Source organism: Dendrobates tinctorius, unplaced genomic scaffold (genome assembly GCF_039654945.1).
Source record: "Dendrobates tinctorius isolate UK_male_01 unplaced genomic scaffold, ASM3965494v1 ptg000009l, whole genome shotgun sequence".
Taxonomy (NCBI): Eukaryota; Metazoa; Chordata; class Amphibia; order Anura; family Dendrobatidae; genus Dendrobates; species Dendrobates tinctorius.
The window spans coordinates 18,898,715-18,925,621 of NW_027361677.1; the positions used below are offsets into that span (position 1 = coordinate 18,898,715).

The 26,907-nt window shown below is 42.6% G+C and overlaps 1 protein-coding gene across 3 annotated transcripts in view; it reads right to left on the reverse strand.

Moving 5' to 3' along the window:
* Positions 1 to 1,739: 1,739 nt before the first annotated feature.
* ANKRD11 (ankyrin repeat domain containing 11) overlaps positions 1,740 to 26,907 on the reverse strand; it is a 200,830-nt gene continuing 175,662 nt past the window's right edge. For all 3 annotated transcript variants that reach the window (XM_073583613.1, XM_073583594.1, XM_073583604.1), the window contains 9 exons: positions 18,043 to 18,213; positions 16,255 to 16,455; positions 15,783 to 15,925; positions 15,140 to 15,287; positions 7,987 to 14,840; positions 6,881 to 6,979; positions 6,628 to 6,771; positions 6,378 to 6,470; positions 1,740 to 5,510 (listed from right to left, as the gene is read on the reverse strand). In XM_073583613.1, coding sequence (XP_073439714.1) covers positions 5,325 to 5,510; positions 6,378 to 6,470; positions 6,628 to 6,771; positions 6,881 to 6,979; positions 7,987 to 14,840; positions 15,140 to 15,287; positions 15,783 to 15,925; positions 16,255 to 16,455; positions 18,043 to 18,213 — 8,039 coding nt within the window. In that variant the 3' untranslated portion in view covers positions 1,740 to 5,324. The remainder of the gene's footprint in view (positions 5,511 to 6,377; positions 6,471 to 6,627; positions 6,772 to 6,880; positions 6,980 to 7,986; positions 14,841 to 15,139; positions 15,288 to 15,782; positions 15,926 to 16,254; positions 16,456 to 18,042; positions 18,214 to 26,907) is intronic.

Here is a 26,907-nt window from a genome sequence, read left to right on the forward strand (position 1 = left end):
AGAGGGGTTGAAGAAGGATAGGACAAGGGTTTTAATATTTACTGTGGAAATTCTTCCGCCAGACTACAGTAAAGAAACCACTCGGGTCAAAAGTGGCCAGAACTGCTGTATGGCAGATTAAGAGGGGAAAAACTTGATTTTTTTTGGGGGGGTCTTATAGGAGTTGGCTTCTAAAATTCCCTTAATGTTGCAAAACTTAATACTGTGAACAAAGCTCTTCCAGCAAGACTCTAGAAGTCTGGAGACTTTTTTTTAAGCTTGTGGAATAAGCTCAGTGATTGCAAAACCAGCAAATGATAGAAAAAAACCCAAAGTCCTTCTCCGTCATTTAAGGATTTCCAAACCAGCCCTCATAGCTTTACACCTAGGTAAACACTTCTCAAGAAGGGCTTATTGGGTCATAGTGAAGGAATAATTTCAGTAGGTAAAATCAAGCAGGTTTTTCCGGTATTGTCTGGTCTGCGTAAAGCGCAGGTATCCGACAACCTCCAATTATGTAGAAAGACAATTCTCAAGCCGCCGGGTGCACAGTAATAATTTCTCTGAACATATGGCATAGCCGGTTTTGCCTCTACAGACCGGCGGCTGTCCATGCTATATAATATCTAAGAACCAAGACCATATTCCACTGTCTTACCCACTGGAGGATGCGCAAAAACAACGACACGTTGTACTTGAGGGAATGTTTAACATTTGTCATCAGTTTCTTTCTCTCCATGGAAACAGAACAAATCCTGCGCATTCCGATTCTGAAGTCCGACCTCCTGTATCGCCCACCTTCAGCCATCGTGCAGACGGAAGGAAGTACCAATGTGGACTCTGTCTGCAGCGCGTATGCAAACGCTGCATAGTCAAGCTGTAGAGCTTACAAAATCTCTTACCTTCCTCCCCTATGTAGGTCTATGAAAATTACTTCATGTTAAGGCCACAGAACTTACGCAAATGTTCGTGTGACTACTGTGTTTTCTGTACCATGTCCTAGTGGTTCGCTATTCACCTGCTGGGAGTACAGGGTGCTGGCGTCTGCTGACTATGACCCACAGGCACACAAGTGAAACCAACCGAATGCTGACCGGTCTGTAGGGAAAATAACTGCATTTATGCAAAAAACTTAAATTACGCCTCTGTACAAGCCTGTGACCCAGAATACACTTTGACCCCTGGCTTTAGAGAAACCAAAGTCATTAGCTGCTCTCTTCAGAAACTAAAGACGGCACCAAGTATGCCCCCCTCCCCTATTCATGCTTCATACCGTGTGAAAAGGTGCAATAGATGAGGATAAAATATGGATTTTTGTGTACTCACAGTAAAATCCTTTTCTCCGAGCCAATCATTGGGGAACACAGGACCATGTTGTTGCTGTCTCCCCCAATGAGGCTTAGGAGAAAGAGGGATTTTTGTTTACTCACCGTAAAATCCATTTCTCCGAGCCAATCATTGGGGGACACAGCAAGAACATAGTCGTGTGTCCCCCAAAGAGGTGTAGAAAAAAAAAAGGTCCGTATAAGCAGCTCCAATAGTATTGCAAATCCCATGGTAATAACGGAAAGCTTAGGAAATGATAAATCAAAAGACACACTAAAGATTTTTTTTTTTTTTTGTTTAATTTATTTATGAACAATATCTCTGAGGGACAAGAGCATTTCTGGCCTTCGTTCTGTACATGCAATTGTAGAAAATAACATTTTTTTTTTATTGTGTTGTATTCTGCAGGAAGTTGTATACAGCTGAATGATTGAACCGCAAAAAAAAAAAAAAAAAAGGGCAGCGCAGTGCAAAGGCAGCACCAGCACTGCCAAAACAATATGTACACAAACAAGTGGAAAATAAAAGAATTAAGAAAAAAAAAAATTAAACATTTATCAAGAACGCAAATTCTGGCTGCTGTATCAACCCACACACTGTATGGACGTGAATTGTAACAAAGGGTGTGGAGCGACCTGCTAGCTCGATATATATACAACTTATGTACAATGTCTCGTGGAACAATTACAGGAGGGAAATTTACAATCTGATGAGACATGAATCAAACATACCACAGGTGAGAAGAATAAATAATAGTTGCTACTTTACTTTGTTTGGATTGTGAAAAGACTCATGCCCTGGAATTGGGACGGGTTAATTTGTAATGGGAGAGGGGGGAGAAAAAATTTTTTTTTTCCAATAAGAAATTTACTTTAAAAGTCTGAAACAGCAAAATATTTAAAAAGGTGGATAAAATTTTTTAAAATAAAAAGAAAATTAAAAATCCAAAAGCTGAGAGGATTGAGATTGGGAAAGACTAAGGCAAAAAAAATCAAAGAGGAAAAAAACAAAAAGACTCCCAGCACGAACGTCAGCACATAGAAAAAGCGGGTCTGCAGGAAGAAAGTGGGTGCAACTTGTCGTATGTCATAGTCAGATTTTTACAGACTCCCCCAGAAAGTTTCAATTCAAATTTTACTTGCTAAAATCCAAGTTGTCGCTGAGCAGATTTCTCAGTCGTCCCGCGATGGAACGACCGGCTCCGGGTCTCCTGACCTAAACTTGACGAGGATGTCAAATCGGCGCAGGAGACCGGCATCCAGACCGTACAGCGTGGTCTGATATACATGGACGTCTGAACGCAGCATTTATTACTGCCATTTCCCCCATCAAAATCCGATAAAGATCACGCCCACTTATGTGCGCCAATTTCAAGCACACATCAGTCCCCAACATAGATTAAAGATCAAAGGGGCATCTACAAATTTAGGGAATACATTTTGGAATTTTTTTTTTTTTTTTAAAGTTTTGACTCAAATTTCCCAACAAAAAAAAATAGTCTCAATGAAGTCATTGAACGGCATTTGTTACCTGCTATGAAACGGATGCCCCCTAATCATACCTCCCCCCATAAAGCAGCAATATAACATTTTATTTTTAGTTATTTTTAACAGTTTAAACCATAAAATCGCTAGTGATTGTGGAGCCTATGAGGAGCCTTGTGCGTGACTATTTTCTCCCATGGATTTTTAGGCTTTCTTGATGCGTTATCTGGGTTTGCATTGGATTCTTGCAGATAAAACTATAATTTTGTATCCCGACCCCACCAAAAAATTAAAAGATTCTTTTGAAAAACATTTAAATAGGAGTCAACACCGATATCCCACAGCTTCAGCATGCCGACTGATACCAGCTCAGACGGCAGGAAAGTCTAGGCAGGTTGTGTTTGGTCATCCTTTTGGGGGGGGTGACAGTCACTGGGGCATGCAGAGCATGACCTCAAATACAAGGGATCCCTTTAAGGGGAGAAGGAAGAAGCTCCTTGCCTCAATAGGTCTACAGATTAAGCAACAAAGTCATGTGGTTAGTCCTAAAAATGACATTGGGGTCTGTGCTGATGAGCGTTGTGGCCATGGATGGGGGAAAGACAGGAAACACTAAAATGACTGTGCGGCAGGTATGTGCGATGGAGACGTAGACGGAGGTGGAAAAGTCCATCTAAGCAGAGAGTAAGTCAAGGGCAACTTTTCTGCTCCACCCAAAACAATTTCAGCAGACTAGGGCTGGAAAAACCAGCCCGCAATATACGGACTGGCCGGCAGCTCTCCCGAGCGTGACACTCATGTATTTCTATGCAGTAGCCCGCTCGGGTCAAGAGACGCTGGCCAGTCTGTGCATAGCGGACTCATTCTTACAGTCATCTGACTGCGCCCCTACTGGGGACTTGCTGTCATTCCGGATACATTACCGGCCCCCCCAATTACACACAAGTCATCAGTGACAGACACCCCCTTCTAGAAAGCTTCATTAGGACTACATGTACGATCACAAAAGATCACTACAATGTGCTAAAGCCAACCTTACGAATCATACTAACCAGCCGCAGCTTAGCAGATACAACAGCTATGAGTACCAAGACGGCAGAAAATAAACCCAAAAGAGATCCACCAGATCTCTAACAAAGCGGATGACCAAAAACTACATCCGAGTGTCAAATGGTCCACTGCTTAAAGAAAAAAAAACAAAACTGGGTTATTGTACCCGAGCCCCTTCTTGCCGGGTGTGTACAGACTAAACAAAACCAAAATGCTAACATGGAGACATAAAATTAGGAAAAAAAAAAATACTGAACAGAATTCTTTTTTGGCCCATCTGTCGCCCACACTCTCAGAACCCGTCTCTTCAGAGAAGTGCTGCCTAGGGTGAACTATATTACAAAGTGTTTTTTTTTTTCGTTTTTTTTTTTCTTTTGTTTTCTTTTTTTTAAAGTCATTTATTTCTTTACACAAAACTGAAAGTGATGTTACAGTACATAAGTTATTTACAACTGTGCAGTAATGTGTTTGCAAAATAATTTATCTAGAAGGCAGCAAAAAGTACATAGGGTAATGTGTATAAAAACTGTACATAATTTACCAGATACTTTTTTTTTTTCTCTTTTTTCTCTTCGTCTTTTTCATACATATAGGAGTATTGGCTCTGTAGTGTTTCAAGTTAACTTCTCCAACAAGAGAAACAAAATGCCCAAAATGTTAAAAGATCTTGTTAAGAAGGAAGGGGAAGAAAGTGACACAAACCGAGCGTCAAGTCTCTTAAAACTGAAAAACATTGGATCGCCGATGCTTGGCATGGTCAAACGCAAAGCATGGAGGGGGGAGGGGGAAGTTTTGGAATCCTAAACCAGTAAGAACCACATGCAGTATCTGCAATGGGGGTACAAAACGTAACAAAATTACCAATTTAAAAGGAACAGACCGTCTTCGCTTTGCATCGGCGGACTGGGAATTTAAAGGCTGACATGAGGTAGTCAGCGGCTGAAGGCGATTTTTTTTTCCTTTTATTAATTTCTTGTCTTATTGACAAGATGGAACGAACGTAAGAGGGAGCGGGGGAATAGTCAAATGAAAGTCTGTTCTTTAAACTTCTTGAACAACCAGATCTGGGGGAAAAAATAAAAAAACAATAGCCGTGATGAACGGGTGCACCTTCCTCCACCGGATCTTCTCTGCGACATCTCTGCAGCACAATGGAGCAGATGGCAGCGGTGTGCGATGGCGACACGCGTGGCATCCTTTGATCCCTTGCTCCGCCTGTGCATGCCCCTTCCACGGTAGATGTCTCCGCCTCCTACCGGGAGGAGTGGTGGGCTTACGCTGTGAAGAAAGTGCAATTCCTGTAAAAGGGGGTACTTTTTTTTCCCATATTAGTTCTATCATAATGCTTCCTCCTCTCATAAAGCAGCGGATTCATCAGCAAGCGAAAAAGATGCAAGTGAAGTCTGAGCTCTTCTAAGCCAAGGGGTCCGGCCCTTGCCAGTTACAAATTAAGAAAAAAACAAAAAACCTCAGGAGTCCGCCTTGTCATGCTGGCAAGAGCACAAAGTCATCGTTCACGTCCACCATTGGCACATAGAAAGAGGGAACTTCGTTGACGCACAGGGACTTGTGGCTCGTTGGGTCCAACTCCTGCATCTTTAACTGCCATTCCATCCTCTGCACCGCATTCAAGGCCGCCGCTTCATGCTGCTGTCTCATTAATACACACGTCTGCAAGAAGAAAAACCCCACAAACATCTTAGATGTCTGTCCAACAAGTAAGAACTAGATTATGAATATTTGATTGGGGAGGGGGGGGGGATTACAGTCCACATCTCGTACCTCCACTGATGACAATTTAGCAGCTCCCATTAATGTGGAGCAAAAGATTGGCAATACTCGATTCAGCAGCCGAGGCGGTAGTCTGTGGCACCAGACCAGGAGCCCTGCCGCCCCCCTACCTGCATCATCAGGGTCTTACCCAATTATTAGGTCCAGAATGTCATGACTGCACTGGGGACACAGACATATTTGGTATCGCAGATCTCAGAAACATTCGATCAAAATAAAGTAAATTAATCTATTTGGTAAATGGCGTAGTGAGGAAAAAATAAATCAAGAACACCAGAATTACTTTTTTTTGGTCGCCACATTAAAATAAAATGCAATAATCACCAAAACATCATATCTAACCCCAAAATACCCCCATCAATAAAGAAGTTAGATCTCAGCTGGCCTGGGGAATCATAGTGCCAGGTCAATTTTAGCCTTTAGTAAACATAGTAAGAAAATATATTTATAAAAAAATAAACGGATTTGCAAGGTGGTGAAGGTGTTGAGATTTTCCTAAATCCCTTGTTCTTAGGGAGGGATGGAGATCAAGCTGTTCTTTCTGTTCAATGTGTTACCCACCTAGGTGACACCTTTAACATAACCCTAAATTTGTGATGACTGATCCAAGTGAAAGGTGCATTTCGAAGGAGTAATATCTACCAATCGTAATCTTAACACGTGTGACTACTCTGACATTTGCAAAGAGGAAGCCCTCGAAGCAGGGAAGGGGGTTGCTCTGTAATAGGCAATGACTTCCACACTCACCTTCATCCTGTCGTACTTATCGTCAACATCTTGTAACCAGGACAGGAACTGGCGAGCGTTAAATCGGTCCCTGACAGACTTGTTTTCATCTCCCTACAAAACACAAGAAGTTATTGGACAGCTTATACGGAGGGGGAAACCCCGGGGCTAAACTACATATGTACACCGCACGTGGTCATGAAACGTGCCATGACCTTAGAGAACCGCCGCACATACACCTCTGCCTGAGCAGGACGCATAAAGCACTGACCTGATTTTCCAGAGGCATGTTATACACCTCCGAGTCCAGCAACATGGTGCAAGCGCTGAAAGGCACAGCCTGATTGGCAATAGTCCGGGCTGCTCGGCAATGAACGCGGAGGTTCTCCTGCTCACAAGACACAATCAGCTTCTCCTGGGGAGTAAAAAGACGATCGGATGTAAAAACCAAATGCTGGGAGAGGGCTCCCTGCTCATAGGAAGGTGACGAGGAGGAGTGTATTTGTTCGGACAACGATACCTACTCTTTCAATGCTGTGTTGTAGGCGAAGCTTCCCTCGAACGGCTTCCTGCTGCCTGAAAAGTTCTTTAAGTGGCTCCGACAACGATGGAGGAGGTGCAATCTGCAGATGTAACACAAGGATGATTTAATGGATGTCCTCTTAGTTTTCAGCATGGGAGACATGGTGCAGAGCTCACCAGAATAAAGCCAGTAGAATATGGGATAGGGGAGTTACCATGACTATTCGCAGTGCGATGCAAGCGCAGCACGTGGTCACAGCCGGAGGAATGTGAGAGGGCCGAACATCACCAATCACACTCATACTGAGGGTCCTGGGTGTCGGATGGATAAGGATTAGTAATGAGTGAGCGTGCTGGGATAAGGTGCTATCTGAGCATGCTCTGGTGCTAACAGAGTGACTTCAATGAGTCCCCCGAAGCTGCGTCTGTTATACAGCCGCGAGAACGCTAACATTTTTCAAGCACGCCGAAGACACTCTTAGCACCCGAACATGCTCCGAGACCTTATCCCAGCACGCTCGCTCATCACTAATAAGGTTCCTCAATGCTCGGCAGCACATGCAATATCCTTTGCTTTGTGTGATCATTTTCTCCTTTTACCGCTGCTATAACCTAGGCAACATGGGAGGATTTTTAAGTAAAACGCAAATGTGCTCAATTTAATAAACACTTTGCATTTTCAGAACAAGAGAATAACCCTTGAAAATACATTGTACATCTTTAAAAAAAAAAAAAAGCCATTTCATCCCTGCGCTGATGCCCTGCTTCATATAGCACAAGCAATCACAACTTTAATACAGTAAAAACTTGAGTTTTCAAAAATATAAATTGAAAGGAAAACAGAAAGATCAGCCCCATTGAAAAAAAGAACAAAACAAAAACCGATGCATACATTTTGTATCGCTATATTCAGAAATATCTAATTTATCAAAATTAATCTGATCAATAAACTGCGTAGAGAGAAAAATTAAAAATTCCAGAATTATAGTTTATGGCCACCGCAACACTGCAATAAAATGTGTTCAAAATATTGTATCTACCCCAAAATGGTTTCCGTAAAAAAAAGATAAAAAAAATAAGCCATCACATATTGCCAGGAAGCACTCACCACTGGAATGTGAAGCTTGCTGAGTGGTTTGCCATCCAGTAAATAGGAGCCGGTGTAGGTGACATATTCAGCGTAGCACTGTGGGGCTTGGGGAGTTATATAGCACAAGATTTTCCTCTTCTCTTCTATCTTCTTTCTAATTTGCAAATATTCAAAGTAAGGGTTCGACCGGTCGCTGTGATACGGTTCGATGTCATCCAACTTGATGGCGTCCACTATGGCAGCCAAAGTCTGCTGTATCATCTCCCGAGTTTGCTGACTGGTGTTGCTTATTATCTGCTGCTGGTTCGGTTTCTGCAGCTTTCTCTTTCGCGGGTGTTGCGTTTGCGGCTCTTCCTCCTCGCTGACTTTACTCTTGCCACGGGTGGTCGGTGCGGTTACCACCAGCTGCTCTTTCTCCGCCGTTGCGGAATTCTGTTTATTCTGGTTGGCAAGCATCTGAGCCCGGTTTCGGGTCATACGTAGAGGTATTTCTTCCACTTTAGGAGGCTTTGGAACGTCAATAGTCGTTTTTGGGGCCTGTTCGGGAACATCTGTGTTGGGGTTGATTTGAGGAGCCTCTACTTGGACGACAGGGTCACTACAGACTTTTCCGACTGGTGAACTTTCATCTGCCTTGGTATCAACAACCACAAGGTTCTTAGGCAAAACCTGAACACAGGTTTCTAAAGCGTTTAGGTTTGCCTGAACTTTAGCCTCAATTTTTTCTAGAGATTCCAACTGTACAAATGGAAGAGGAAACAACGCCAGGTCAAACAAGGGCTTTGAAGGTTGGGTTACTTTGGGAGCTTCCAAAGTCGATTCTTTAATTGTCTCCGCAGCCTTTTCCTCTGGTATTTGAGGCGGCGACTTAACCGCCTCCACTGCACAAGGTGGATCTTCTGGAGTTTCTGGCCTCGGAAGATCCATCTCTCCAGGGTGCATTTCACTTGTTGTACTCTCGACAGGATCATCAGAAGGAGCAGGTGGGCTTTCAGCAGTAATGTTCGACTGTTCACAGGTTTCTCTGTCATTTTCATCTTTGACTGGAAGAGGAAGTTCTGGTAATGAAAAAGATTCAAATTCCAATTCATCAACTACGGAGGAAAACGGATTAGACCAAGGCTCTGGATCTTCTTGACCGCTTGGGTGGACTTCACCAGACTGTGCAAAATTTTCTTTGACAGATGCTAAAGTGTCTACAAGGGGGTCGATGCTAACCTGGGGCTCTGTTGGTAAAACTTGGGGTTCCTCTGAATGAGTTTTGCAATTATCAAAGAAACCAGTAAGAGAAGTAGGAGACATGTAGGAGACCTGATCTTCAGGTGGAGGTGTAATTTCCTCCTCTTCCTCTTTAATTTCCTCAGGAGCGGCTTTGCATATTGGGTAAGAAACAGGAGATACTGGGTAAGGAGAATCAGATGAAATGAAAGGAACTGGAACAGGAAGAATTTTGTCTGATTGGCAGAAATGCTTCGGTGACTCGGCGAACCTTGGCGGTGACTTCACAAGATCGGATCTCATGGGCCAGCTTCCATGTTCCTCTGAATTGCTACACATTAGACCCTGAGGGATAACAGACTCAGAGTTATTTGCTGGACTCACCCAACCTAGATGGCGATCAGAAATGGTGGAATCCAAGGTATTTTCTTCAACCGGAGGAAGAAAACCAGACTCTGGTGGTGGTGGAATAAAAGCAGGTTCAGGAGGTAGAAAGGAGGGATCTGAATTGGAGGCTTGAAAGTCTGATTCACGAGGCAAGTAAGCACTCTCAGAAGGGGCAAAATTGGATGTGGCATGGATCACAAAGTTTTGTTCTGATGGTATAAAGGACGGCTCTGGGGGCATAAAATCTGACTCCTGAGGTAGAAAGTCTGGCTGTTGAGAAACATATGCAGGGTCATGGTGCAAATAATCTGACTCATGTGGTATAAAGTCAGGCTCTGACGTATAGCCATTACTGTCTGGAATAAAATTATTTTCAGTTTCTAGAAAACCAGACTCCTGCTGAATGAAGTTAGACTCTGGTGGGGAAAAGCTTGGTTCTTGAGGAAGAATGGATTCGGTAGCTTGTTGTGCTTCTGCAGAATCGCACTGCAGGCCAAGGTCTGGTGGAACAGCACTTTCTGTAGAAGGCTCTAGCAAGTCATCTCTTTCTGATGGTGAGGATTTTGCTTGTACACCCGAGTAGACACGGTCAGGAGATGGAGCAATGCCTGCAATATCACCAGGTGCAAAAGTATCATCAGGCTGGTAGCCTGGTGAGTAATAACCAGGTGACAAACATGGAAACTTCTCTGCAGGCACAAGAGGTTGGACCTTTTCTTCCACCATTATCTGCATGGGTGAACTGAAGCTAGAAGATGCTGGGACACTCTGCTGTCTAAAATATTTCATCTCGGAAGCTGGAAACTCTTCTTCAGGAGCTCTCCTTACATCAACTGAGACCGAACGACTTCGGTTAATGGAGGAAGATAATTTAGTCGGTGTTTGGTTTGGTGTTTCTGACAATCCAGTAGTCGAATACCGATCAAAGAAAGTTGGGGAGCATGCATTCATGGACATGGCAGACACGGGGAGAGTATGTTGACTATCTGAACAGTCAAACATGAGCTCTGGGTAGTCCTCAGTGCTACATGATGGCGTCCTAGGGGTCTGCATGACTTCTTCATAGCTTGGGCATGAGATTACAGATGTAGGCGTTGGGACACCGGTGGGCCTGTTTTGATCTGGTCGCGGGGAAGCTGTGAGCACTTCCTTAATTTGGGGGCCATTTAGCCATTCTTTAGAGTCATTCCCGATAACAGCTTGGGTTTTATTTTCAGGGGCAGGTATAATTAAAGGGGGCAAATCTTTATTTTTCTTTTCTTTCTGAACAGTGTCCGGGACAGATGTTTTCTTGGTACTCAAATCCAAGTTTCGCTTGCGCAACTCTTCGGCTTTCTTCTCTTTCAATTTTGGATCCCCAGATCGGTGCCTCATCTTTTCCATTTGCTTCATCCGCTCCTTATGCTTTTTGTGCCGCTCTTCTATTTCAAGATCTTTTTGGCTCAGCATCCTTTCGAAGCTAGTCATCATAAGGTCTCCATCACCCAACAGTTTCTCCCTCGGCCTGGCGTCTTTCTTGTTGGACTCTTTCATCAGTAACAGCTTCTCATTTCCATTACTGATTTTTACACTGTCAGTTTTATCTTTCTCTGTGTTTTCTTTCGATCTGTCTTTCAGCCGGTTTTCACTAAACTTCCCCAAGTCATCTTTAGATTTATCTTTCGAGTTTACTTGAGGTGATTCTTTATCTCTAGCGTTTTTTATCTCGTCCCTGTGATGCTTATAGAACGCCTCTAATTTGTCTCGGTGCTTTTCGTCTTTACTTTTTTCCCGGTGTTTATCTTTCTTTTTCTTCTCTTTTCCAGCTGATGTGTTCATGCCGTAAACTTTGTCCTTTTCGGACTTCTTTACGAGCTCTCTTTCAGAATCGTGCATATAATCGATACTTCGGTCCAATTCCTCTTCAGTCTCAGTCTTGACGCTAAATACAGGAAAAGTGTCAGCATCTCCGGCAGGAGTTTCTCGCTCGTACTGCATTGACTCACGCCTGCTGTAAGAATCCTTATCATCTGTTCGCTCAGATTTTTTCTCAGACTTTTCTTTCCGTACTTTATCTTTCTCATGACTTTTCTTCGAGGACGATGAAGAGTGTCTATTTCTTTCCTTTTCTTTCAGTTTCTCTGCTAAGCAAGGCACGGGCACCGAATCCTTGTATTTTTCCTCAACTGTATCCATGTTGGTTATTCCAGGAGTCTCAAACATGTTATTTGGATCTTGTCCTCTGTCTGTAAAACTGTCAGAAGAAATTTCACTAATTTTATCATTCGAGTCATCGTTAAGAGCTTCTTCCTCCAATTTCTCCAACATACTTTTTTCAGATTCGCTCTTTGAGAACTTCTCCTTAAAATGATCGGATTTCTCTTTGTGTTTGGTCTTTATTTTCTCTTCTGTGGGATGCTTCTTGTCCTTTTTGTCAGTTGGGGCTTTTATCTTACAGTTCTTATCTTGGTTGGAGTCTAGGGACACCCTATCCTTACGGTATTTGTCAAGAGAATCCTTGTCCTTTTTGTCTTTGTGTTTTTCTGTGTTCTTCTCTTTTTTCTCTTTTCCGGATTCTCCTTGACCCTTTTCCTTTTTCCGCTCCTTCTGTTCTCTGTCTTTCTGTTTATCCCCAGAATGCTGCTTGTCGCTGGAGTATTTTCTGTGTTTCTCAGACTGAGAACTCTCTTTATCTTGTTGGGTGTTCTCCCTCTCGTGGTAGCTGTGCAAGTCATTGTAGGCTTCAGTGATTTTGAAGTTTTGCACAAACCTCTGCTCTTCCTCCTCACTTTCGTCGGTAAAAATGTCTGAGATGTTATACCAGTTTTTTCCCTTTGCTTTCTTTTCATCCTTCTTGTCACCAAAATCTTTTTCGACCGAGGAGAATGCTTTATCTTTTTTCTCGGTTTTTTGATCAGAGAAGGATTTTCTGTCTTTGTGCACATCTTTGTGTTTTTCTTTCGATTCTTTCTTATCTCTAGACGCTTTATCGGCTTCCTTTTCCCTCTGACTCCTCTCTACAGATTTATCCATCTTCTCTCGCTCAGAGTCTTTAGATTTTTCTCGATGTTTTTCAGATTTTGGTTTTTCCTTTTTTTCTGAGGGTTCTCTTTTCTCCTTGCCGGAGTGATGCCGCTCTCGAGTCTCAGAATTTTTAGGAAAGGTCTCTTGTTCGGACTTCTCTTTAAAAAAGGTTTCTGAGCCATAGTCATTCAGGTCTTCTTTATACAATTCTTCTTGTTTTACTTTGGAATCTCTCCGATCCTTGCTCAGCAAAGAATCTCTTCTTATCGAATCTCCATCTTTCCGGATTTTCGTGCACTCTACAGAGTCCCTCCGTTTCTTGTCTTTCTCGGCTGGGTAAGAAGGGGTGCTTTTGTGAGAGTCCATTTGGTCTTTCTTTTTGTCGGAAGCTTTGTCTGAAGAGTCTCGATCCTTCCTTTTAGGGGCTACCTCCTTCTCTGGTTTATCTCCGTAGTCCCTCTTGTCTTTGCTTTTAGACTCTTTATCCTTGGCTTCTTCCTTAATAGACTCCATTACAAGTTTTGGGATTGAGTCGTTTTTACTCTCTCTAAAATCTGTGAAGGACGAGTCCCAACTATCTTCTGCCTTAAAATCAAAAGAATCGGAGGACATTTCAGACATCCATAAACCTTGGTCATCTGAAGTACTATACTTTGCTTCCTCATCTAAAAAATTACTTTTGTTGTTAAACTCTTCGAAAGTCACTTCATCCTTGTGAGACTTTTCCTTCTTCACCTTCTCCTCTTTGAAGATCTTTTCTCTCTCATTTTTAGAAGCTTTCTCCTCTTTAGTTTCAGCTTTCTTGTCTGCTTTTGAGGATTTATCTTTCACTTTCTTCTTCTTTTCCTCTTTGTGCGTTTTAGGTTTGTCTTCTTTGGGAGATTTCTCCTTGACAGGTTTTTCTCGATCTGCTTTGCTAGAGCGTTCTCGGTCCTCTTTGAACGTTTTACCATCTTTAGCCTCTTTTGTCTTTTTCGATGACTTCTCCTCTTTGGCAACTTTGCCTCCCTCGTCTCTAAAAGACCAGTCCTTTTCTTCTGACTTAACCTTGGGGAGGGACTTGTCTTCTTTCCTGAGGTGATCATGATCGTGTTTTAATACTTTTAATTTTTCCGGAACGTCAACCTCTAGGTTTAAAGACTTTTCTGATTTCTGCTTTGAGTCATCGTAGTCAAAAGAAAAGCTTTTAAGGATCTTTATCTCCTGGCTGGTCTGATTTTGAACCTTTTCTTTGCTTTTGTGTTTATGTTTCGTTTTATGTTTTTTCACTATTTTACCTTCTTTGTCTAACTTGGGGATCGCACCTTCAACATGAAGATGGAAAGAGTTCTTTTCGTAAATGCTATTATGCGCGTTACTTTTCTTTTTGTGCTCGTGTTTCTTTTTAACCTGTTTCAAAGACTCCAAGCTGGAATCTTCAGAAGAGTAATCGTAATCGCTAGTTAATCGTGTCCTTGTGGAATCTGACAACGAGCTAACATCTGACCAGGCGGGAGAAGATACAGTTTTCCAATTGTCTGTCCTCCAATGCTTGGAGTGCTGGTCTGGGATATTAGCATTGTGCTTCTGTGATGCTAAACTCCCTTGAGAAGATGCAGAAGATGCAGATAAAGAGCTAAACAAAGAAGTCTCCTTCAAAGCTAAGGCAGAGTCTTTCACACAGTTTGAGTTATCTAAGGAAAGCAGATCATTCTCCACATCGCTCTCCAAGTTCTCACTTTCGCTTTCTGAACAAAAAAGATTGTTTTTCTTCCCAAACTTTACTTCTTTGTTTTTTGTATCCTTCTTCCGCTTCTTTTTCACTTTATTCTTTTCTTTATGCTTGGACACAGGTTGCTCTCTGGTTTTATTGTTCGGTACAACGGTGTGAGCTGACAACAGGAGCTTTTCGGGAGCCCCTAAGGAAACAGAGTTTTCTTCCTCGTCCGATGTGTCGGACAAGATACGGCGAGCAGCTTTCTTTGGTGCAGTCGTATTTTTAGAGTAAGTTTTTACTTCCATTTTAGGAATAGCAATAACACTGTTCGCCGTCTTAGTCTCTTTACGGAAGTCCTTTTTCAACAGGTGCTTGTCGTCCACGGGAGGTACGCGGTCTTCCTCGTCATCTTCATCGAACTCGTACTCGTCCTTCACGGGCGTGCTTTTCGCTGCCTCCTGATGTTTGCCTTTATGTTTCGAGCCCTTTTCAAACTCTGAGTCCGTGTTATTGCCATCAACTGAGCTGGAAGGTGCAAATGAGGGTGCGTCCTCCTCTTCTGAGCTTTCTGTTAAGAAATAGAAAAAAAAGAAAGCTATAAGACTCAAATGAACAGGCAAAACAAGAAAATGTGCAATCAAATTATTTATTTTTACCTAATTCCATATAAGAAAACTTTGTGCTTTTAATACATTTATTCCATATTTTCATATTTTAATTTATAATATATATTTTTGTTTTACTATAAAGAGATTTCTCTAGTTACCTTTATCTAGAATAAAGCTAAAAGTATAAAAAATATGAAAAATTAAAAGTAAATATACAAAGATTTAAAAATACAAAATATTACGTTTATTTTCCACTCACCAGTTGAGCTTTCCTCGCTGGAGGTGTAGGTGCCTTTGCCGAGGAGAAGATTAACCATTGTTGGAGAATTAGCGACTTTTAAAGGGGTCTCTCCCTTTCGGTTACTTTGATGAGGATTGCCTCCATATCTCAACAGCAGTTTCACAACCTGAAGGAGAAAAAAAAAATTATACGCTGATTTTTTTACCTTCATTTAGCAAATATGACGAGAAAAGCTCCCGATGGCATGGACGGTTAAATGGATACCTGTGACGGATGCCATAAAATCATCTGTCTTTCAGACTTTCCAAGTAAAAAAAACAAAAAAAAAACCTTTATGCTTATTCTATATTTTCTAAACAACTTTGCGGGATGGAAAAGCATAGTATAACGTCTTGTTCATCCTGCATTATGTGGCACTTGGCCTCAGTCTAACCGGTATAAGTCCAAGAGGACGCTGATGCCATCTGGAAATGGACGGGTTAAACAAGAGCATTCCTTGTGTACATGTCAAATGGAAAGCAAAAACATTATGTAAACAGGGCCTTATAGAAAAGAAGGGAATGAATGTTGCAGCTCAGAAATGTGATTACAGAACAGAAGATTGCTACCAGGGAAGGACACACCATCTTAACACATATATAATGTGTGTAAGTGTACTTGCCTTGAAGTGACCATTATTAGATGCATCATGTAGGGGGGTGTCATCGTCCAACCCTTTGGTGTTGACCTCTGCTCCAGCAGCCAGCAACTGTTTTGCAACATCGTAGTAACCTCTGTTACAGGCCTCGTGCAAGGCCGTCCATCCTGCCAAAGAGATAAATATTTGTCTATTCCAACCAATAATCAGACACAAGGCGTTTGTATAGAGCAGGGGGTCGGCAACCTTCGGCTCTCCCGCTTTTGTGAAACTACAGCCCAAGCATTCTTACTCGTGGTCAGACAACTCGTCTGGGCATGTTGGGAGGAGATGTAGAGCTACGCCACCTGGAGGGCCATGGGTTGCCGATTCCTGGTATGAAAGGACACTGAACGGATCAGTATACAGAGGTCTAAAAAAATCAGTGATCATTTAACCCGGTAAAACGCACAATAGAAATACACAGAACGCACGCAAAACAATCCCTAGACGTTACCTGCAAAGTCTTTAACGTTGACATCTGCGCCCTCATTTATGAGCTCTTTGATACGCCGTGCATCGCCTCTTATGGCCGCCCGGTGTAAACGAGTCTCCCCCCGCTCATTTCGCTTGTTCACTTTGTCTTTGGTTTTGGAGGCAGAGTTGGGGGTCCCCTTTTGACCGACAGACTGAGAAGGATGCTTTGGTGTTGTGTCAACTAAAGGGGTAAAACAAGTTAAGATGAATTCTTATCGAAAGTTAAGTGTTCACAGTCTTTTATTAGGACAACTTACCTCACTACAGAAAGGGATTGTATTTAGCCATTATATACCATTACTCACTGTTCATCTGATCATATAAACCCCACCCCAATGATTGTTGAACGATGGGGTTGCAATACTAGTAAAAACTATCTTCTCCTGCTTTCCTGTTTGCTGGGGAAGGGTGTGCTTCAAAAGACTGGCCGTTCGGGCATGTGACATGGCTGCGCTGGTAGCCTAAACTGTGTGCTATCCAAAGGTAACATTGCCTCCGCATTCCGGAAGAGAACAGGATCTAGTTTTCAGTCCAGCTTCAGAGCAGAGTAATGGAACTCTGCCTAGGAGACTACCTCTGATAAGACTGCAGAAGTGGATGGTAAACTAGGCAACCCGCAGTAAATTTCTGTTCTTGAAAAATTGGATTTTTAATAGAAGGTAAATTTCAAAGTATAGGACAGCCTTTTAATCAACGTTGCGATAACCCCCTTTAATCAAAGCAGCACATTAGTTTTTTCTTATTTTTTATGTACAGCATTAAATTACAGCTTCCAAAAAAAAAAAAAAAAAAAAAAAATAGTAAAGGGAGTGACCACAAATCCTTTTTAAATAACAGAAAAAGTCCTGCCTGGGACAAAAAACAAAACTCTTTGTAAGAAAAAAAGTGGCACATTCACACACCTGTGATCAATACCATGCATACATCAATTGCATAAAACAGGCGATACCAAGAAAGGAAAGCTTCCTTTTTTCTGTATGTAATGTGACCAATGTAGAAGAGGGGAAAAATAAAAATCTGGAGGGAACACAATACATACACATAAATCTTGACTATTAAGTCAAACTGCCCAGTGAACGCACCGGATTCAAGCAATACATGTGCTGCTGCTTGATCATTGTAAACCCAGCTTAATGGTCTAATAAATTGACAAACAGATTTCTATTGATTTTTTTTTTTTATTTGAAGGTATTTAAAATGCAATTTGAACCACTTTTTCAGAAATGCCTTGCAATCTCAATCATTACCACAAGAGGGGGCGCCTGCTACATAAACACTGGACGTGGCTCTGACGCTGATGGATGGATTAAATAAAGCAGAACACAAATTGGAAATCCGGGAATCTGGAGGAAGGATCGTACGAAACAACATTACTAAACCAAAGACAGGAACGTATTAAACAAGGGCAGCAGCAAGACGAGGTGTGACATTAGTCGGCATGATTGTGCATGTCTGGGTGAGAATACCCAACCCTAGCTTAGCGGCAACTGGATTTCAGAAAGGAGGTAAAAGGCAGAGACGCCCCCCCATTCAGAGAGTACAGATGCCATTTACATGCAGCAGATTATGTTGGAGAGGGCAGCTGTGGGGGAGGACGTGCGATTTAACTGAAAGGCCCACACATACAGACCAATTTGGATCATTTTGTAGAAGGTGTAGTTTTTCTACTCCATAGGACGTCCCTCCCGCGCACATCCAGCTTATATGCTCGCCTCCCTGCAATAATCCTGGGATGAGCGGCCTTCTCCAGGCCGTCGTCACTCATTACCTGGGCTGTTGGCAGACTCTTCTGCTGTCATCTGCATAAGCAAAGCAACCTGCTGCCGCTCCGATAACGGGTATCCAGCTCGAATTCCAGATATCCCAATACCGAATGGTAAACTACACTTCCGGTTGGCAGGCTCCTTCTTGATTCTTTTCTTCTCCGGACCTTGCTTTTCTGTCGGAAGGAAAAAAAAAAATAAAAAAAAAAATAATGAATAAATTCTCAGTAATAAAGCTTTGATTTTAATTAAACATATTACAATAAAAGCTTCTGGAGCTGCTAATCCTATACAAATTTAAGAAGTGACTTATCATAGAATCCAGCAAAGAATCCTACATTTAATTTTCACTGGGTAAAAATGAGGAGAGATGGAGGTATCCGGGTTCAAAATAGCGGGTGCCCCGAATCGGTGGCCAAAGGACAGTCATGAGGCATGGGAAAAAGTCCTAAGGCATTTATACGAGTAGGTGCCAAGTCACAGACTAACAGTGAACAGTAGAATTGTGATTGCAGCTCTGGAATAAGTACAGATTATACACTGTATACTTGTACTTAAATATAAATAAAATATATATGTTAAATGAAATAAGTAAAAAGTAATGCTTACAATAAATATTTTATTTTTTTTATATAGGGTATCACTAATATAAATAAGTTTCTTATATTTATTTTTTCAAAGCATGCTTGTATCTACCAGCATGTAATAATGCAGCTGGAGCTTAGCAATGCAGACATGCCCATGTCAAAATCGGCCAGGTACGAGTCCCGGACCCAAGTTCATGGCACAGATGGAGTGTCAGACATGGCACCTACTGTACTACTTGCACTTATAGCTTTCATGGGGTGCGCAGTCCTTGCCTTTCATCTGTGCATTGCATGTGCATCCGCTGAAACTCATTACCTGTGTAATCTGCAATACCTTTTACTGAATGAAAAAGGTGGTTTTAATATGTGGGAGACCATTTTAAAGCCAATGACTTTCCAATGGTTTAGTGACAGGATACAGTGTATACAGGTCACTAGATGCCCAAACACTGGCGTTCCGAGTCCAATGCTGCCGGACTGAAACAAACCCCAGCTCCATTAAACAAAGGTTAGCTAATTTTTTTTTTTAGATTTAGTAAAAACCACGATACAGGTGCAAGTCTTCCTTATCCCACAGCAAACAATCCTTCATGAAAGGGGCCCTCAAATCACCAAAACAGGTTGTCTCTTCCTGCAGCTTTAGAGGTTTCGTGTCAGCGGATGACTTCTCCCTGGAATTAAAATCCTGGGAACATGAGAACCCTGAGAAGATGATACTTTAACCCTTCAGTGACACCGATGCCCTTCACATAGAAATTAAACGTATCAATGACATCTGCAAGTCTACCATGCGGGCGCGCACTACTGGTGAATATGGCAGCCACCCGACTTTAACATTACATGATACTGTTAGGAACATACAGCAACAAGCATCCCACAAACATTCAGCTTCTAAGATAATTTGCTTCCTCTGTCAACTCAATGAATATGAACGTACTTTGGAAAGATTGCGGCATTCCCTTAAAATCAGCCATTTCTTTCCATACAGGCGGCAGTTTGCACATATAAGCATAGGGTTATACGTACATTTCTAGAGGTTGCAGGATGTGGGTCACAGGCCCCGGCTTCCTGACACCGCAACTCTAACACTAGAAATATGGCCGCTTTATATAGGACTGAAATGTGAAAAATAACCACAAAGCAAAGCTGTAAAGTCAGGTCATGTTTACAGTAACAGCGACCACGTGCTCCGCCACGTTACGGCAGTACATCTGAGGCCGAGGTCCACGCCACACACCGAATGCCAGGCTTCAGCATACGGTCACTATATACCGCTGCATATCATTTTTTATGTTGTGGCTTTATAACGCAGAAATCAATAAATCCCTGCCCCCACAATCACCTATAGATCTACCAACTCTCCGGCACAGAGACCTCCAAGACAGATACTGGGACAGCTCCTCGTACCCCTGCACTCTTACACGTCTCATCTTGAAACCTTAATGGCCAAATGCAATATTGTAGGCACAATCCCCGAGATGCGATTCTCCCGCCTTCCCGTAGAAAGAGGTCATATTCCCAGCCCGTGGTGACGCCGCCATGTATCACCTCCGCAGCGCTGCAGGGGAGAAAATCTTCCCTTTGCGTTCTCCATTTCCTCCCATTATATCTTGGTGTTACGCAACATCTATCAAACAAGTTTAAGAGAAATGTTTTGCCCGAGCTTTATTAATAATAGGAGGTTGTGCAATAGGAACAGACGGAAAGCTGAAGAAGCCAAACGTTACAATGTATCAGGTTTCACGCGAGTCAGGAGGCGATCTGCTGAGTAAACTGCTCGTGCCACGTTCAAAACATCCAGACTTATTATTTCCCCGTCTGGCCTGGGCTGAGGGTGTACTCACATCCACGTGGGCAAAAACGGTATCATCAACTAAGGTTTTATTTATGTAACAAGGGAAACATTTTTAACATTCCATCTGAGGAAAAGAAAAGCCGAAACGGCATTAATAACCCACAGATCGGCAAAGCAGTTTATAAACAAGGTGAAAACCACCTCAAGCTCCTCGAGGAAAATCATCCCCTTAAAAACCCATCTTGAGGAAAGGCGACCACTTCAAGTTCTCTTCCCCCAATAAAACAATATGTACCCACAGACAAGCACTGGGGTATGTGGAGGAGCATGGAGAGAAAGATGCTGGTGACACAAATGTTCAGCTGTCAGCTATTGGGTGTACGGCCAGGATTGCCAAACACATGCCTTCCATTACATACTTTACACGTTCTCACCCAATTCCAGATACCTATACAGGCTAATGTCCAATATTCTACACAATCTCCCCATGAAACGTTAGTTGGGGCTACTAACTTGGCTCTAAATCCATAGTAAACACACAAGCTGCGGCTCAGAGGGAGGAGGCGCATATAATCCCATCCTATCACTCCACCATTAGGTTTTGCACCACTTGCATTTGAAGAGGAATCAGTGTGGGAAAAGCTGAAACCACCAGGAACTGGTCATTTTCCTTTTGCAGACGAGGTCATGCGATCTCTGAACCAGATAAAGCCCCACAATCAATCGGTGTCTCTGGTCTGGAGGACGTTTTCCCTGTATCCTCTGCAGTATTTACAGACGTGAAGGACACGTTATTACCGGACGGTATTAGGGTATGTGCACACGCTGCGGATTCTGCTGCGTTTCCGCAGCGTTTTTGGCTCTGCAGAAACGCTGCAGATTCTGCTGTGTTGTACAGTACCTTTATTTCCTATGGAAATAAAAAAAAAAGCTGTGCACATGCTGCGCATTTTTCCGCGCGGTTTTGCTGCGGTTTACAATCTGCAGCATGTCAATTGTTTGGTGCAGAAACTCTGCGGTTTTACACCTCATCCATTATGAGGTGTAAAACCGCAGGGCAAAACCGCAGAAAAACCGCAGAAAAACCGCAGAAAAACCGCAGAAAAACCGCAGAAAAACCGCAGAAAAACCGCAGCACTTTGTCCTGCGGTTTTCTCTACAAAATCCGCAGAGACTAAAAACTACATGTGCACATAGCCTTAGCCTCATCACTGAAGGCAGAGCGGCCTCGCAGACACAGAAAGAACAAGCTAAAAAGTAGAGGACATCACAGCCGACATTACCCCAGAGAAAGAAATTTTTAATTTGAAGAAAATATGCAAAACACTACAGTCCACTGGCATCTATGACATGCCCCTACACCCAGGCTGAATCAAAAGAGTCATGAAGAACTGTCATGGGGACATCAGGCCTATAATATCAATACATAAAACCTGTGCATGAGACCACCTAGGTTATCATCTGCCGAAATTCCATTGTTAGGTACACCGATAGGTATGGAAACACAAAAATGACAGTGAACAGACAAGGACACCAATGTGCGCCCATCACACCTCTCTGGGGGTCTCCAGGTTTTCCCCAAATTGTTGGGTTTTGTTTCACACTGTTTATGACAGGATCTTGTGCGGTAAATGCTTAACAGCGCTTCCGACATACGTGAACCAAGTCTTAAAAGGCAAGTATGGGGGTCTTTACATAATGCTGGTAACATGCACTCTTCTGGTCACCATTAAAAGCCATGGATATTCCAAAGGATCAAGTTCTTCCCTTATTTTTTATAGCTCATGCATCGTACCATCAGTTTGCCCCCTGTAATGTATGCCGACATATCACACTGGCCACGATCTATAAGCACTAACTATATCAAATAAAAAGCTACAAAATACTCAGAAAAAAAGATTACAGATCTAAATATTTGATGGCTTAGGACCGAGGATTTAATGCTCATAGTAAGGAGCTAGAGTACATAAAAGAAAAATAAAAAAATATCAATATCCATATATACAGTGCCTACAAGTAGTATTCAACCCCCTGCAGATTTAGCAGGTTTGATAAGATGCAAATAAGTTAGAGCCTTCAAACTTCACACAAGAGCAGGATTTATTAACAGATGCATAAATCTTACAAACCAAAAAGTTATGTTGCTCATTTAAATTTTAATAAATTTTAAACATACAAGTGTGGGTCAATTATTATTCAACCCCCTAGGTTTAATATTTTGTGGAATAACCCTTGTTTGCAATTACAGCTAATAATCGTCTTTTATAAGACCTGATCAGGCCGGCACAGGTCTCTGGAGTTATCTTGGCCCACTCCTCCATGCAGATCTTCTCCAAGTTATCTAGGTTCTTTGGGTGTCTCATGTGGACTTTAATCTTGAGCTCCTTCCACAAGTTTTCAATTGGGTTAAGGTCAGGAGACTGACTAGGCCACTCCAACACCTTGATTTTTTGCCTCTTGAACCAGGCCTTGGTTTTCTTGGCTGTGTGCTTTGGGTTGTTGTCTTGTTGAAAGATGAAATGACGACCCATCTTAAGATCCTTGATGGAGGAGCGGAGGTTCTTGGCCAAAATCTCCAGGTAGGCCATGCTATCCATCTTCCCATGGATGCGGACCATATGGCCAGGCCCCTTGGCTGAGAAACAGCCCCACAGCATGATGCTGCCACCACCATGCTTGACTGTAGGGATGGTATTCTTGGGGTCGTATGCAGTGCCATCCAGTCTCCAAACGTCACGTGTGTGGTTGGCACCAAAGATCTCGATCTTGGTCTCATCAGACCAGAGAACCTTGAACCAGTCTGTCTCAGAGTCCTCCAAGTGATCATGAGCAAACTGTAGACGAGTCTTGACATGACGCTTTGAAAGTAAAGGTACCTTACGGGCTCGTCTGGAACGGAGACCATTGCGGTGGAGTATGTTACTTATGGTATTGACTGAAACCAATGTCCCCACTGCCATGAGATCTTCCCGGAGCTCCTTCCTTGTTGTCCTTGGGTTAGCCTTGACTCTTCGGACAAGCCTGGCCTCGGCACGGGAGGAAACTTTCAAAGGCTGTCCAGGCCGTGGAAGGCTAACAGTAGTTCCATAAGCCTTCCACTTCCGGATGATGCTCCCAACAGTGGAGACAGGTAGGCCCAACTCCTTGGAAAGGGTTTTGTACCCCTTGCCAGCCTTGTGACCCTCCACGATCTTGTCTCTGATGGCCTTGGAATGCTCCTTTGTCTTTCCCATGTTGACCATGTATGAGTGCTGTTCACAAGTTTGGGGAGGGTCTTAAATAGTCAGAAAAGGCTGGAAAAAGAGATAATTAATCCAAACATGTGAAGCTCATTGTTCTTTGTGCCTGAAATACTTCTTAATACTTTAGGGGAACCAAACAGAATTCTGGTGGTTTGAGGGGTTGAATAATAAATGACCCTCTGAATAAACTTTTCACAATTTAAAAAAAAATTAAACAAAGAAATAACATTCTTTTTTGCTGCAGTGCATTTCACACTTCCAGGCTGATCTACAGTCCAAATGTCACAATGCCAAGTTAATTACGAATGTGTAAACCTGCTAAATCTGCAGGGGGTTGAATACTACTTGTAGGCACTGTATATATATATATATATATATATATATATATATATATATATATATACACACACACACATATATCTATATATATATATATCTCTCTCTATCTATATATATCTCTCTCTCTATCTATATATATATATATCTCTCTATCTATATATATATATATCTCTCTATCTATATATATATATATATATATATATATATATATATATATATATATATATATATATATCTCTATCTATATCTATCTCTCTCTATCTATCTATTTATCTATCTATACACACACACACACATATATATACACACACACTGTACACACTTACACTACCCATCTGTCAACTCCCAAGAAGTTATCAATGGTAACGTTATCCCTCACAAATATCTGCCAGCTGTCCATAACAGCCGGACTACCAAAGGTTCTCCAGTCTTAATCTGCGAGAGTGGATGGGGAGCAGGATGAACGCCATCACATGAAACCTTAAATTTATCCTCACCCTGAGTACGGTTACCCTAAAGCCATATATAAACAGCACAACAAGCGTTAACGGTATGCCAGGGGTTAATTAGGCTCTCACTACAAGTGCATTATACAGAGGAACCAAAAGCAGCACTCAGCCGGGAGGAGGAAAGCTTAAGGGTGTGTGCACACACTGCAGATTTACCTGCGGATCTTGCTAAACCCGCACAGATCAATCAGCAGGTCAAAAGACCTGCAGATTAGCCTGCGGTTTTGCCCTGCGGTTTATCACCTCTACAGTGGAGAAGATGGTAAACCACAGGAGAATCCGCAGAAAGAATTGACATGTCAATTCTTTCTGTGGATTAGAAACCGCCGCAAATCCGCACCGTCTGCACTGCTGTTTACATTTCCCATAGGATATTATGGTACTGTACACCGCAGCAGAAACTGCTGCGGATCCGCAGGGTCAATAATGCTGCGGATCTGCAGCAGAATCCGCAGTGTGCACACACCCTTACCCCTCTCTCAGAATTAAGGTGGAAAAAAATTAAATAAAGACAGCTATGAAAAAGATTAAGGGTCACAACCTCAGCAAAAGAGTATCCAAGTAGCAGAAATAAGGTATGGCTGCATATGTGAGGCAATTAAAAATGTCTCAATACTCCATCTATGTGAAAGGCTCGGCCAAGTGTGTTTTGTTACACCAGATAGTTGCAACTTCTGTGAGACCCCGAGTAAATATAAACTAATTTAGGGCTTGTTCACACATTGAGGCTTTTTTGCAGCACAATGTATGAGTATGAGCCAGGTGGTTGCTATTTCTGAAGTCTCATGCATATGCTGCCTATTTGTTTCCTTGGAGATTTGAACCTTTACAAGTATCTATTCAATTCTGCAGCTTGTCATTTATTTCAGCAGTTATCACCAAAATGAACAGGAAAAAACAAAGTAAAAACTAAAAAAACTTGCATTTTCCGTGCCAACAATGTTCTTGCAGGAGAAAAATCTGCGGCAAGTACTGAACTTGTGCACATAGCCTTACAGTAAAAATAAAACCAGTTTTGCAGTGTGACAACCCTAGAAGTGTAGGTAGGTCCACAAAACCTTCCTCCGACCTCGCAACCAACTCTGACAAATTACAATCTGGCTTCTGACCCCACCACTCCATCACAAATTACTAACGATTTACCGCCAAAGCCAACAGACAATTCTCTATAATTCTTCTAGACCTGTCCTCTGCCTGACACAGTCAGCCACTCCAATCCGCTCTTCCCTTGGTGTCCAAGACCTTGCCCTCTCCTGGATCTCCTCATACCTTTCTAATCGCACATTTATGGTCTCCCACACTACCTCCTCATCCAGCTGTCTATGTCCCTCAAGGCTCTGTCCTGGGACCCCTAGTCTTCTCCATCAATAATTTTGGCCTGGGACAACTCAAAGTCCCATGGCTTCTTGTATCATCTATAGGCGGACACCACTCAGATCTACCTCTGTGGCCCAGACGTCACCAGCACTCTGCTGTCCAGAATCCCAGAGTGTCTACCAGCCAAATCCACCTCCTCTCGCTTAAAGCTTAATGTGCACAAAACCCAGCTCTTTCCTTTCCTCCATCCCACTCAACTCCCCTATCTAATCTATCACAATTGCCTGAGTATCAACTCTACCCTCTCCTTCAAACCACACATTCAAGCACTTGCTTATTTCCACGACCCATTCCTTTCTCAATCCCGAATCTACTAAAATGTTAGTGCATGTCCTCCTCTGAGGCCTCTCAGCTAACACTCTCGCATGTCTTCAGTCAGTCGGTCTTTAACCCTACTGCCCAACTAATACACCATCCTCCTCAGCTTCTCCCCTCTGCGAATCCCTTTATTGGCTCCCAATTCCCCAAAGTATCAAGTTCAAAGTACCAACATTGACCTACAAAGCCACCCATAACATTTTCCTCCTCCATATATCTTCGACCCAACATCCCAATATCTTCCCACATGTAATCTACGGTCCTCCCAAGACAACCTCCTCTCTTGCATGTTCACCTAATCGCCTATGGGACTTGTGAGTATTCGCCATCCTCTGGAATTCTGTGCCCCAACACACCCGATTATCCACAATCTGAAAGTTCAAAACTGAAAACCCATCTCTTCTGGAAACTGGACAGCCACATCCCCCACAACCGAAGCTGCTGCAACAACCCACTTTCCTACGGTCTCCTTCCCCATTAAACTGTAGATTGCCAAGCCTGTAAGGGCAGGACCCTTCTCCTCACTACCAGTCTGCTCATTATAAGCTCTATTTGTATGTAACCCCTTCTCAATTGGTGTGTGACAACGTACTGCCATAGCTGGCATATTATGAAGCACCCTTGAGACAGAGTGATGCCTCAAACTTGTCATAGAATTTATTTGGGAGAAGTCTGGATGCTCCAGGATTCGATGAATGCCTCC